General features: G+C 41.4%; 1 protein-coding gene across 8 annotated transcripts in view; it reads right to left on the reverse strand.

The window, feature by feature from the left end:
- Positions 1-13,971, reverse strand: part of SZT2 (SZT2 subunit of KICSTOR complex) — a 93,742-nt gene that overhangs the window by 43,627 nt on the left and 36,144 nt on the right. For 7 of the 8 annotated variants that reach the window (XR_014174871.1, XM_081946796.1, XM_081946801.1 and 4 more), the window contains exons 29-45: positions 11,548-11,701; positions 11,354-11,446; positions 11,133-11,214; positions 9,452-9,730; positions 9,112-9,247; positions 8,910-9,026; positions 8,755-8,818; positions 8,372-8,557; positions 6,471-6,737; positions 6,145-6,334; positions 4,931-5,008; positions 4,600-4,738; positions 3,925-4,030; positions 2,748-2,871; positions 1,588-1,740; positions 1,050-1,152; positions 765-879 (exon numbers count right to left, since the gene is read on the reverse strand). Coding sequence is in view for 7 of the 8 variants with exons in the window: in XM_081946796.1 (XP_081802922.1) it covers positions 765-879; positions 1,050-1,152; positions 1,588-1,740; positions 2,748-2,871; positions 3,925-4,030; positions 4,600-4,738; positions 4,931-5,008; positions 6,145-6,334; positions 6,471-6,737; positions 8,372-8,557; positions 8,755-8,818; positions 8,910-9,026; positions 9,112-9,247; positions 9,452-9,730; positions 11,133-11,214; positions 11,354-11,446; positions 11,548-11,701 (2,386 nt within the window). In the remaining variant the exon portion in view is untranslated. The remainder of the gene's footprint in view (positions 1-764; positions 880-1,049; positions 1,153-1,587; positions 1,741-2,747; positions 2,872-3,924; positions 4,031-4,599; positions 4,739-4,930; positions 5,009-6,144; positions 6,335-6,470; positions 6,738-8,371; positions 8,558-8,754; positions 8,819-8,909; positions 9,027-9,111; positions 9,248-9,451; positions 9,731-11,132; positions 11,215-11,353; positions 11,447-11,547; positions 11,702-13,971) is intronic. The other variant, XM_081946800.1, reaches the window with a different exon arrangement.

The raw sequence follows: 13,971 nt of genomic DNA on the forward strand, positions 1-13,971 counted from the left end.
TGTTTTGCACACTCTCACCAGCCTCCGCGGTGGTGCCTCTTGTGCAATCCCTTGCATCCCTGTTCGCCCACCCCGTATTTCTCACATACCTCCTCACACTTTGTGCAACCTCCCTGACCTGTAAGATGCCTCTTGCACACACCCTTGAACCCTGACTGACCTACCCTCGTGCCATTCCCCTGGCACACCCTTCCCACCCCACCTTGTGCTCTCCCCAATCTGGTAGCTGTCATCTACCTGCCAGCAGGATTGCTACTGACTTTGGCTGTGGGAAGGTGCCTTGCCTAACGACCATGCAGTCGTTATATTTAGATAACAACAACAATAGCAACTATAGGGATTGTTGTCACTAAGCAAGAGGATTGCAGATTACAATGGTATTGAAATACCATTTCATTGGTAGAAAGAGAGATTCGGGTCCCAATTACCCTGTTTCCCTGAAAATAAGACCTCCCCAGATAGTAAGCCCAATCGGGCTTTTGAATGTATGTGCTAAAATAAGCCCTTCCTCAAAAATAAGCCCTCCCTGAAAATATTGCAACACAGCAGCAGCCATGAGGTGACCACACTCGCCACCTCCTGCGCCTCAAAAATAATAAGACCTCCCCGAAAATAAGGCCAAGCGCTTAGTTCGGGGGTCAAAAGGAAATAAGACTTTGTCTTATTTTGGGGAAAAAACGGTACTATCTTAAGTCAAGGACCACCTGTTCTCTCTCTTAGCACCAAGGACACCCAGATTCCATGTGAATGTAACAGATACTTACACTCAAGTCTTCGGTGTAAATGGGCTCCTGGCTGCGTGAAAGTGCCAGTGAACGGCACACAAGACTCTGGATTTCATTTTCCCCAGCCTTCCCACCAGAAGTTGTTTCGGAGAGCCTGGGTTAGAATGACAAAAGGGAAAAAAAAGTGTGTTGTAATGAACGCAAAACATTCTGAGAGGCAAAAGCAAGGCAGCACCCAAGTCAGTAATACGCTATGGTTCAAGCAGGCTCCTCTGAACTTTGAGAACAATGTGGTAGGCATGTCCAAGGACGTACTGAACTTACCGTAAATAAAAAACAGACTTGGTTGCACGCTCCTGGTAAACAAACATATTTTTCCTATTCACAACTGAGAAGGCATTGAGCACAGAGCGCAGGGCTTGGATAGCTGCAGGAGAGAGAGAGAGAGAGAAGCACAAGTTTATGAAGAGACAAATTTAGTTTAATGCCCAATCTGTAGCAATTTTCAGAAGCCAACCCACCAGTTTTTCATCCCACTCATTAAACTTAACTGCATAATTACCAATCTCCTGGATGTGTCTAAATATTTGAAAACTGTCTTAATTTGATATTATTACTAGGCATTAAGCAATATGTGAAAAAATATCAAATGCTAGCATAGTTCTGATTAAGGTATTATGTGTCAGAGAATATTTGGACAAAATTCTTCCCTAGAGAATGTTTCAAATACATGCCAACTACATCTACGGTATTTAGCAGATATGGTTTTTAAAACAGAAATTATTCCTTAAAAAGTAGCACTTTAATGCATCTCTTTTAATTACTGTGGAGGTACAACCTCATCTTTCTTTCAAATACCTACCACGTGCCACACCCATATTGGGACCCATCTTGAGCCTTGAATGCACATGGATGGTGGTACTCCAGACTGCATCACAGGCAAAATGTCCAGGTATGAATTGCATAGTGGCTGCAAGATAGTCACGGGGCTGGTAGCTTTCCTCTCCAGGATAATCTGAACAGGGAGGGGAAGGGCGGGAGAGATTATTCCACAAATTTGCTCTCCCCCACTTTTCAACAGATTGCCCAAAAATCAAGCACAAATATTTTTCTATACATACGCCCAACCCAATCGAAACCCAAACATACAATAGATACTGTTAGCTTTTGTACAAAAGTATGGAAATATATAACCAGTAATGGGTAAATGGAAACAAGGAGATTTTCAACTCAAGATACTGCCATAAATCTTACAGAATAAAAGAGGGGGGGGGGGACTTATGCTCTTCTGTTATTGATGAGAAGTCTGTTGATGTAAGTAACTAGAATACAGGTAGAACATGGGTAATAAGAGTGTAATAATGGGGGTAATAATGGGTGGCACAGTAGTTAGAGTGCAGTACCACAGGCTACTTTTGCTGATCACCGGCTGTCAGCAGTTTGGAAGATTGAATCTCACCGGCTCGAGGTTGACTCAGCCTTCCATCCTTCCGAGGTGGGTAAAATGAGGAGCCAAATTGTTGGGGGCTGTATGCTGACTCTCTAAACCGCTTAGAGAGGGCTGTAAAGCGCTGTGAAGCGGTATATAAGTCTAAATGCTATTGCTAATCCTAGCTTAATAATCATAATGGGGACCACCAAATCTGTCACTAAGCTCAAATGCAAGACATCATGCAACCAGAACAGAGTGACCACCTCACTTCCGCTGTGGTTGTTGAACTCATCACCTGCAATAATTGAGTCAGCTGTCACCTGATCACAACTTCCAAGGTGGCTTCTTTATTGAGTCGGCTTGTTGGAAGCCGGCTGTAAACGGTGCACATGGCAAATGTGACACTGAGATTCTGTGATGATCGTAAATGCCTGTTGGTTTCAAAGGGCCAGAATCTCAATCAGGTGACTGCTGCAAGGGTTGTTAAGAAGGAGGACTCCTCAAAAAAGCTTCTTTTTCAGCACTGTTATAACTATGAATGGTTGCTAAACAGGACAGTTATTAAGCAAGAATCATCTTTAAGCGCCTACCATCGTGCCCAGTGCGCTGCCGATAGATGTAAGGTGTTTCACTTTTCCAGATATCCTCCTCACTCTCAGCGACCAACAGAGAATTACAAATGTGGCTATCATGCAGATCTTGTAGCAGCAACCGCTTTAAAGAGAAGGGGGCAGGAAGCATTAATTTAATTGTTTCCTCACATCAGGAACAGTGTTTGGCTCCCCCTGGTGTTGTTTGTTAAAAACTGCTCAAAGAAGTAGGGGTTTGTAAAAAAAAAAAAATTGTAAAGTTTTCTTTAAGTTGAATTCAATTTTTGGTGACTCTACAGACACATCCAGGTAGCTTCCTTGGTAAGAATATAAAAGTAGTTTCCACTGTCTTCTTCCGCAACGTATTTTTTTAACCTCTCCATCTGTTCTATATTTATTTATTTGATTTATAAAGCTGCCCATTTTATACACGACTCTGTTTACAATAAAATACATAAAACACGCGATATAAAAAATAAAAATAAAACGCATAGTAGCTGGGCATCATCCAACTAAGTACCACATAGCCAAAAGATGGACTCTACATGCTCAGGGCCCCGGGCTCAGGTCAAACCTATATTCAGGTAGAGTCCATTGGGGAGGGTTGGACCCATAAATAACCTGGTCAAAAGTCACAAAGGTACTTAAAGTGACAACCAACATCTCGAATGACACCTGGAGGCCCACAGGAAGCCAATGCACGCATGGACCAGTATTGTCACACGCGCTAAGTAACTCGTGTCAGTAACTGTCCGTGCCAGTACATTCTGCACTAAGTGAAGCGTCTTCAACTCCCTATAAATTGCATTGGAGCAGTCCAATCTTGAGATCACAAGGGCATAAGTGACTATGAGCAGTCCTCCACCAATCCAGGAGTATGTACAACAGATGTACAATCTAAGTACACAGTGTCAATAGGGTCATTCCCCCAATGGGATTTGTTCTTGCAGAATCTATGCTGAATTCTCTTTCCTCTACCTCAGAAAAAGCATTAAGGTGGTTGGCCTACAATTTCTCAATTTGGTTAGTTTCTAACTGATTTGTAGGACATTTTTTAAAAAGAAGCTTGTAGTTGCATTTTCTTACTCACAAGAAAGCACTATTCCTCCAGGAAACTATGGGATAGCTTGTTATCATTTAAGGAGAAGGCTTTATAGCTTGAATGTGCCCTACTTACCTGATTAACAACACGGCAAATCTCTCCAACCTTCTTTATCATTGCCCGGTGAAGTTGTATACATTCCCCTTCCTCGTTCTGTGTTGCTTTTACTGCATTGTAGCTGCTAAAGAGAGGAAAAAGAGAAGCCTCAGAATTTGTCTCATGAGGAAACTTCCATTTCCAAGCATAAAGTGCTATTATCTTCCACTTTGGTGTCCTCTAGATGCGCTAGACTAGTGTTTCTCAACTTTCAGAGCTTTCAGAAGTTCTGAACTTCAACTCCTAGAATTCCCCCATCAGCAGAACTCCACTAAAGTATACTACTTAATTTTCCAACCCAGTAGAATTATAGGAATTGCAGTCTATCCAATTTAATATATAGTTGGTACAGATTGGGCAATACACGCACAAAGTTTGGGCAACGCCTTCACACATCACTTTCTTTCATTACATCACTGAATGAATATGATATATGTAAAACAAGGATGAGAGGGAAGCAGCACACTGCTTATATTATAATTGATGTTGGGTATGAAATTCACAGCCAATAAGAGTTGTATCTCCGCTTCTCTTTCCCAATTTGAGCTCCCCAAATTGCACATTCATAGATCATCCAATTCCATGTCAGAAAAATCATTCAGGGGAATCACTTTCTCATTTCTGCTTAGGGAGCCAGGAGAATCAGGATCCTACCGCGTATGGGAATAAACTTCCACCCGATCCTGGTGGATCTTGATGATTAGCCAGAAGTTGGGTATCAGAGGGCACTTGGATTCTAGGTCACTCATCACTGCCTCCTCGCCTTCAGAATCACTGCTACCTCCATCATATCCTGGGAAATGAAAATTTATCCTGCTATCTGTGAAGGATTCAGTCAATTCATCCTAAAAATATCAGAAGATTCCTGGGGAGTCCAATGGTTCTATCATAGTCCACATCTATGGTGATGTCAGGAAATCCTAGACGGATATTTCCCCAGTTCTCCAAAACTGACTTTCCCCAAACATGCAACCCATCTACTCACCAAGAAGATCAGAATCCATGCTTCCCTGGCTTGACACCAAACTTTGCACTTGACTAAGCTGTTGCTTCCTATAACAACCTGTAAAGAAAGAGTCAGATGCCCTTAGGAGACTTCTCCCAAGGTGAAAGATTCCTCAGGTCCCTGAGGAGAAACTTTGGCTTAAGCATCAAAATTGACTATCTGGCATCTCAAGCATCAAGAACTGAGCCTGAAAAGAAAAGAATGCAAGGCAGCATACTAAAAGTACACATTTTTTAAAAAGTCCTGACTGCTGCACAGATTGTGTGATTTCAGAAATTAAGCCAGGGTCACTTCATACCAAAATTGAAATGCAAGATATGCAGCAGCTTTCTAGAACTGCCGTCTCATGAGCTCAATGGTACTAAAACGATTTTGATTATAAAGAAAAATCAAAAGCATTTTAACAGACACCTACTGAAGATCACAACTTTTGGTGTAACAGAGCTAAGGAAAAGGTGATGACCTGAACATGGAGATTTTATGAGTGTGAAGTGCTACATTTTTGTTCAAAGAGTTCCAGTAAGCAATATAAAATACTAGGGAGAAATGCAGACATGCAACAGCAAATGAATGCAAGACATAAAGATGCTAGATCCTCCCTCTCACACACACAAAAGTAGATTTGACTTGAAAACTGAATTTCAGTGTATAAAATTTAAAAACAGTTCAAACAAGTAAAAAAACCTTCCAGATCTGTAATGTTTATTGTCATTCACAAAGCAGTACATCAAGAATAAAGCCAACTGATAAAGATTTACTATATTTTAAAATCAAAGTAACCCCAAAATAACATTGATTATAATTAGTTCTATTGAAGCAAGCAGACCAAAAACAGCGAATTTGGCCTAGTGGTTAAGGCACTAGGCTAGAAAGCAGGAGACCATGAGTTCAAGTCCTGCCTTAGCCATGAAAGTCAACTGGATGACTTTGGGCCGGTCGCCTTCTCTCATCCCAGCCCACCTCACAGGGTGGTTGTTGTGAAGAAAATAGGAGGAAGGTGTGTTGGATAAGTAAAAATATTATTATTTGTAAAAATAATAAAGGTAGGTAGAAATAAATGAAATATGTAAAAGAGCAGCACAAAAAGCTGCAAGAGTTCAGTACCACGCCTATTTCGAAAGACTACATTTCATTTTGAAATAAAAAGCTCAGGAAGTCATTTTATATTTCATTAATTGTGACTTGTTTCTCACCTTCCTTGCTGGGGATCACAGATTCTGTTAGATTTGGTACAGATGGGGTAGCTAACGGAGATTGCTCACTGCTCCACTTGTCCGAAAAGGAAGCCTGAGGTTGCGCCGGCATCGAAGTAGTTTCCTCACCTGGACAACCCTGTCCCAAAATACTGGTCTGCTGATCCACCAATGTTAATTGGTCTGACACCTGCATCATAGAAAAGATGCAGAGCGAAGTTCTACTGATAAGATAATCCAGGATGTTTCCTCAACAGTCACCCTTATCAATCCCATATCAATGACCATTACATCTCTCATCTGTTTCAACCATGGCGAACACTTACCTCAACGGGTACTTGGTTACTTATGCCCAGACATTCTCCAGTCTTGTTTTCATTTGCTGGCCATGCCCAGAGACTTTGAGCTTCATCAGGGGGAGTAGAACAGGGTAGGGAGCTGCTGTCACACCTGCCTCCTGTCATAGTGCTCTCAAGAGTAACAGAAGGGCTGGGTCCACTTACTGAGGCATGTAGGCGACTGACGGATGCATAGTAGAAATCACTCCCCTCAGGATTGAGGACATAACCGGGCAAGGGCATTTTCTGGAACTCCTAGAAGCATTCAAACAAAGAAGAGAGAGCCGGAAGGGAATCTACTTTGTAGGCCTAAGCGAAGGTGAAGGAAGGGCATAGTTACGTGGATGGTTGGGAAGCCAGTTTTGTCAAAATGCTGGTACCTTGTGACTACTGAGGTTATGGCACAAATAGCAGAATGTCTGGGAATATATTGAGGGAAGTGAGGAGTCACTTCCAGGGATCCAGGCAGTTTTCGAGGGCTCATTATGGAAGAAAGTGATGCTGGCAATTTTGAAAGCGTTTGTGGTAAGTTCAGTTCTTTTCTAGTTGTGTCCATATTCACTAAAGTGACTCTGGGCAGCTAACAAAACCTTGGCAAAACAGGCTTTGTACGGTGCACTGAGGAACTGTTACAATTGCAGTGTTGTCTCTTGATAGAGAACCACTACCCTTGAGAGAGCAGGGTACAATTGTTCCCCTGAATTTGTGGCAAATGGAGGTTTTCATTCAGCTGCTTGGTATGACAGTTGCAACAATAAAGCAAAATATAAGCCCTCCCCCGCAAATAAGCCCCCTGGACAACCCCCCACCTCCGGCAAGGCAGAGTGCCGCTCACCAACCTAGCGATATCTCAAAGGTGCCAAGCCACGGGAACCAGGGGGGAGGCAAAGGTGATCGCGTTGCTTGGCGTCTTCGGGATACCGCTAGGTTGGTGAGCAGTGCTGTGCCCAGCTGAAGAGGGGGGTTGCCAGGCGGCTGCTCTCTTGTGAGCAGGCTCTCAAAGAGCCGGGCAGAGCCTCATGGGCAAATGGCTGTGTTGTGCTGTTGCGGCTGTTCCGCTCCCGCGCCTCCCAGCCTCATGATGCCCTGGCCCAGCTCTCCCTACAGAGCCAGGGCACCTCCGCCACCGCCGCATGGCTTTTTCGACGGCTTCCAAACCGAGTCAGTGGCCGCTCTGGGCATATGCTCTATGGTTGTTTTTATGTTATTATTTTTTTATGTTTTTGTTTTATTTTTATTACTCAGTTATTTTTATTTTGCCATGGGATGTTTCATTGTGTTATTTCTTATAGCTGCAATATGTACTGTTGAATTTTTTTTTATTGTGAAATGACAACCATGGTCTGGTTTAACATCCAAGGCAGAGTTGTACAACTTTTCCAGACCAAAGGCTGCATTTATAATTTGCCACCCAAATGCCTACTTCAAAAATAATCAGAGCTGGGATAAAAAAATAAATAAGACCTAAAGTCCCTAAATTCGACTTAATTCAATTGATAATTAATTAAAATAACTAAGGCAGACTCCTGCCTGTCATGTATTTCATCTTTATTCTCTCTTGTTGTATACAGCGTGATTACTTTCCAGAACACATGCAACTATTATGCATGCCCTGGAAAAGGGAAGGTTTCTCCTAGCAGCAGTCACCAGGCAGACAGAAGGAACTGCCGGTGGATTCAAATGCCCCCGTTTGCTTCAGATCTGGATACATTTGCTGGTGAACATTTTGGAGGTTCCTTGGGATCATAGCTCAGGCTTTTAGGTACTATGTGCAATCACAGAGCCTTAGGAACGTCCAATTATTATTTAGGGATTGTAGATTATAAAAAAAATCACATGAAATCTATCCAAAAAACTATTAAAAGGCAAAGGGATAGAATACTGTTTACCTCACGAAACCTTTCCAGAGAATTCTCAGGTCCAAATACAAATTGCAGAGGGACCACCTCACAATGGCAGCTTGGGCGGCCCTGGGAATTGTAGATGTGAGAAGCTGCTTGACTCAAAATGCTAGCAGTCACAGGCTGTGAGTAACGCAATGCTGACACAATCTCGTCATCCAGGAGCCAATTGATCTGAGAAAGGAGAGAGAAAAGTCCAGATCATGGAATGGAATACTCACTGTTTTTGTCTGTTTCTAGCAACTGCGTTCCTACCAAGAATGGTTCATAGCCAGACCATGCTCTAGTACAGAAGAGCAGAGGAAGGCAGAGGAACAAGAATAGTGCCCAAAGTTTCCAGCTGCCCCAATCCCAGGGGCAGATGGACTCACTTCTGTCATTGTGGCTTCAACAGCTTGCCTGTGCACTGCAGGAAGGTTGGAGAGCGCTGGATGCCTTGAAAATAAGATGAGAATGCACATGCTGAACCTAAGAGTCTCCAATTCATACATCCCGGCACAGACATTTGATAGAAAAATAATAATACCAATCAGTGGAGGATGATGGCATTCTGTCCAAGGTGTGCATAAGCTCATCATCTGAACGGAAAGAAGAGGGCTGTCCCGGGGAACGGGTGAAGGAGACGCTGCTCTCAGAGGTGTATCTGTGGAAGGAGAGGAAATAATGTCTTGAGGTTTTTCTTCCAGGCTTCAAAACTACCCAACCCTTTGATAATCATGAGTTCCCACCTATTGTGATGTAAATCGTTCACCACTTCGATCTCCAGAGGGACAGTCAGGACAAAAATGTCCAGGGTCACACAAAGGTCAGAAAGGTCAATTGTTTGAAGTGCCTTAGAGCTTTCAAGGCCACCCAGCACATCTCCTATAGAAAGCAGCAGATATTACTCACAGAGACCCCTCTTTATGCTTCTTTGCCAAATGCTCAGAGAGAGGTTGAAGCTCAGTCATAGGACTCCCATCAATCCACATTTCCTTTGGGAGTTTCTTTCTGGCCATATGCAATGTCTCCCATACTAGAGTTCCATCATTCCCACCCCAAACCTTCATCTTGTTCATTTAAATTCACCTAGGCAGGTGGGCAGCGAGCAAACAGGCATGGAATAGTGCTGGCTGCGTAGCTTTACAGAACAGGTCAAGTGCATAAAGAGGGGAGGCATGTCTTGCTCCAGCAGTTCCTGTTCTGCCAGGGAGTCTCCCAGGACACTGAAGGAGTCATCATCCTGGTTAACAGTGTTGGAGTCTGACAAGGAGCCGCCTTCTAAAAATTCTTGTTCCAAGCGCTCCCGATATTCTACCTCCAGTTCTGGGTCACTCTCAGTGCCAATGGCATAGCAGGATGTGTTCCCTATTTAAAAAGAAATCATTGATCAATTTCAAAAGAAGTTGTCCAAGTACCAAAAGGGATTTCTTCTATAAAACTGGATCAGTCCTCTTTTAAAAGTGTAGCTTAAAAGGATTAAATAAATAGTTAACATTAAGATAAATTGGCTTTGGATAAAAAGGATAGCACTAACAGCCACATGCTAAAATACACAATGGTAATTTATAACAAATATATAAAGTTGTACGTGAATTTGAACTAAAATCATTACAGTGATTGATTAAATAATTGCCCAGCTGTGTCGGTATGGTTGGTCAATCAGTGAATGATAGCATGGCATGTAATTCTGTTACAACGGAGATTAACATGCTGTTTCCATTTGTAGAGGTTGTATTTCCCAGTGTAATACAGTACAGTTGGCCATATAGGGTAAGATTTGTTTCCCCTCTGCAAAACTATCCTCTGTACTATTTTGCCCACTTCCTATTACATTGGCTCAAGCACAACTTTTAGTTTTCTTATAAACCTGGAGGTATGTGGCCAGGACTCTTTATGGAGAGTATGTGTCCTAGAAAATCAGTCATGACTGACATTTGCTCTCTGGACTCATCAAAAGCACCTTTGCAAGTCTATGGATACACACAAATAATTGCTTCAGAGTAACAGGAGTTCTCTTACCTGAGCTCCAACCTTTAAGATAAGGGCAGGGAATGTTGCTCCCTAGGTGCTGTCATTGGCCATAGCCATATTCAGCACAGCCAATAGCAGAGAATGAGCTCTGCAATTCAATCTGCAAAGCTACAGATTCTCACTATTAATATAAGATTGTGTTAGACAATGTTTCTGCTATAGGCTTTCAAGATAATTTAGGTGAGTTAAATGAACTAGGAATCTTCCTTTCAGAAACAAACTGAAACACACAGCTATCTTGACTGACCATATCGTGGCCAAGAGCAAGAAATATAAGTATACTGTAGGTGGGGAGACAAAGAAAACAGGCAGGCAGGGAACGGTAGTCCCACTGGCTCTCTGCCTTCACTCTTCCAAAGCACTGCTAGGATCCTTCTCTCTGCAGCTAATTTGCTCACCCAAACAAAAATATGATTCAGCAAAGCTGGATAGTCAGACATTCTCTTGCAGCAAATTTTATTCAATCAAGGGGGTGATGGGAAAACCCCATATTTAGTTTTAGTTGTTTAATTTAGATTCCATCTCTTTTCTGTTAACTTTTCCAGTCCCATAATGACCATATTGTGATATAACTTGGGCTGAGAGTAGTGACCGGTGCAAAATGAGCTTCTGGGCAGCCTTTGTCCTAATTCACATTTCCACGACTGCAATATTCTTGAATAAATTATCAAAGCGCACCAAGCATACCAGCTCCAGCTCCAAATCTCACATCAGTAAGTACAGAAAAGTTTCTTACCTTCATCAGTTGCCAGATCATTTTCTGAACTCTCCACCTCTTCACTGCCCTTTCGGTCTTGGTGGTCCCGTGAAACCTCCTCCTAAATTTTTTTTTAAAAAAATATGTCCATGTAACATATCCAAAGTCTTTGTGCTGAATTCTTCTTTCAAGTTCAAGTCCTTTCACAGGGCTCTCCCAGAATAGGGGATGGTAACAAAGCTATAAATGTATGTTCCTACCTCTTTTTTGGTGGAAGGCGGGCAATAGAAATAGTAATGGGGGTTGGATGGCACTGGCTTAAAATATAAGCTGCTAATTTCCAAGAATTTCTCCTGGATGGAAAAGGAAAAAAAGCAATAATGGTAGCAATTTCAACTTTTTAAAAAAGCTTTACAATATTACCTAACTCAAAATGAACCAGACTTCTGCTTACCTGGATGATCCCTTGTAAATCAGGTTGCACTTGGCAAGGTTGCTTGCTGTCTAGTAGCGAGAGAGGGAATTCTGAGTCACAGCTCTGGTGGGGCTCTTGGGAAGGACAGGCAGAGACGTGGGAATCTGCTTCACTGAAATCCTCTGTGTCAGCACTATGGCAGGGTTCAGAAGAACAAACCCGGTCACCAGCATGTTTATATACCCCTTCTCAAGAACCATTCCCCCGGCATAATTTTTCTTAGAAGTTAGACATAACAGTATACCCACAGAGGCTTACAGGATTGCTTTAAGGGAAACAATTTTTCCCTGGGGGAAACGGAGGGGACTGGAGGCTAAAACATATGAAGAACGGTTGCAGGAACTGGGTATCTCTAGTTTAATAGAAAGAAGGATTAGGGGAGACACGATAGCAGTGTTCCAATATCTCAGGGGTTGCCACAAAGAAGAGGGAATCAAACTATTCTCCAAAGCACCTGAGGGTAGAATAAGTAGCAAAGGGTGGAAACTAATCAAGGAGAGAAGCAACTTAGAACTGAGGATACATTTCCTCACAGTTAGAACAATTAGAACAACTTGCCTCCAGAAGTTGTGAATGCTCCAACACTGGAGTTTTTAAGATGTTGGATAACCATTTGCCTGAAATGGTATAGAGTTTCCTGTCTAGGCAAGAGGTTGGACTAGAAGACCTCCAAGGTCCCTTCCAACTCTCCTATTCTATTCTATTCTAATTTTGCTGGAAGAGGCACTTAGGCTTTTATTACTTCCTGGTTAGATTTTGACAATATTTTCTACATTGGTTTGCCGTTCAATACAATGTGGAAACTCTAATTGGTCCAGAATGCAGCAGGGTGGGTAGTAATGGGCATAGGCAATTACAGCTGTACAGTGCTATTATCCTGAAATAATAGTTGCAGTATGTAAATACTGCTATTTGTTTAAACAGTATAAAAATACCCACATATTTTTATTTTATTTTTACTTCTTTCCAATTCAGACAAAGAAAGCCATTTTTCTTCACACATGTTTTCAAGAATCCTTAATTGACAGTTTCTCTTTCTCTCTATGGAAATGTTTTATTTTTTTCTATTCCTCATTAGTTTGTTCTCATTGTCAGTATTTTAACGGTTTCACAATCTATTTGCAATAATTCTCTAACCCAGAACTTGCTTGTAGTACTTAGGAACTGTAATCTTAAATGTAGCCCTGAAAATATCATTTATTATGTCAGCCAGCTGCCTCTTTGAAGTCAGAAAAAGAACATTCCAGCCATAATATTGTAATATTGCTTCTAGCTCTATATTCCTTATACTGTATCTCAAATATAGTAGCAAATAGATTGTCATAAATAATAAGAGATTGGGAATCCATAATTAGAAAAAAAAATCTCTACCACAGTTGCATGTGTTGCTCTATCAGCTATTAAGTTTTAAAGATAGAAAACGGACATGCTGTGCTGACACAGTTATCTGTCAGTCAAACACATAGTAAATTATTTGCTTACTTTAGTACAAACCAAATTGAAATTCAGCTCTTCTTAATCTTAATTTGGTTCTCTTAAGCCATAAACAAGCAGATCACATGAAAGCTTAGCACAAGACTTGAACCTTAGGCAGTCCATCCATGCAGGTGTTAATCAAATAAATCGTAGGTATAAAATAATGCAACTAAAATTAATATATATATATATTCCCATGACCAAAGAGGTATTTCTAGAATCTCTCTAAAAGGCCTAGAAAGTTATCACTGGTAATGAAATTTGAATTTTAGAAGCTCAATTTATATGAAATCTATTTCTCTGTTTTGTTGATAAAAGGCATGACATCCTGAAATTTCTGATCAGAAATTATAAATGACAGAGGCACTTCCTTTTATTTCTCATAAAATAATGTTTTGTCCCAGAAAGTTTGATTTATCCACAACATGTCACATCCATAATCTTCAATCATTTAAAAAACCCTCAAATGTGCAGCTTAGGCATGAAAGCTGGATACGAGACTTTGGGCCAGTTACTAAGTCTCAGCCCAACCCACCGCACAGGGTTGTTTTTGTAGGGAAAGTAGGAGGAGTAAGGAGTATTAAGTATATCCACCTCCTTGAGTTACCTATAAGGAATAAAGGTGGGATAAAAATCTAATAAATAAACTTACTATATTTTTCTAAGATAATTTGAAAACCATATTTGCATATAATGCTAAATCAAAACCTATTTTATGGAGCCTAGAAACCAGCCTGTGCAAAACCTGGGCTCATGCATTTTCCATATTCCAGAACTCAGAGGAGGAATAATCAAACACTCAGTTTTGCTTGGTCAAACTCTAGCTTTTTAAATAAAACAGCATAACGGTGTTTATTTCTGGTTTGTTTATCAACATGGATTTACAGATCTGCTAAAGGGCAATTCACTTCTGGAATATTCTTCTTC

The sequence above is a fragment of the Natrix helvetica genome (genome assembly GCF_964273705.1).
Source record: "Natrix helvetica genome assembly, chromosome: 3".
Lineage (NCBI taxonomy): Eukaryota > Metazoa > Chordata > Lepidosauria > Squamata > Natricidae > Natrix > Natrix helvetica.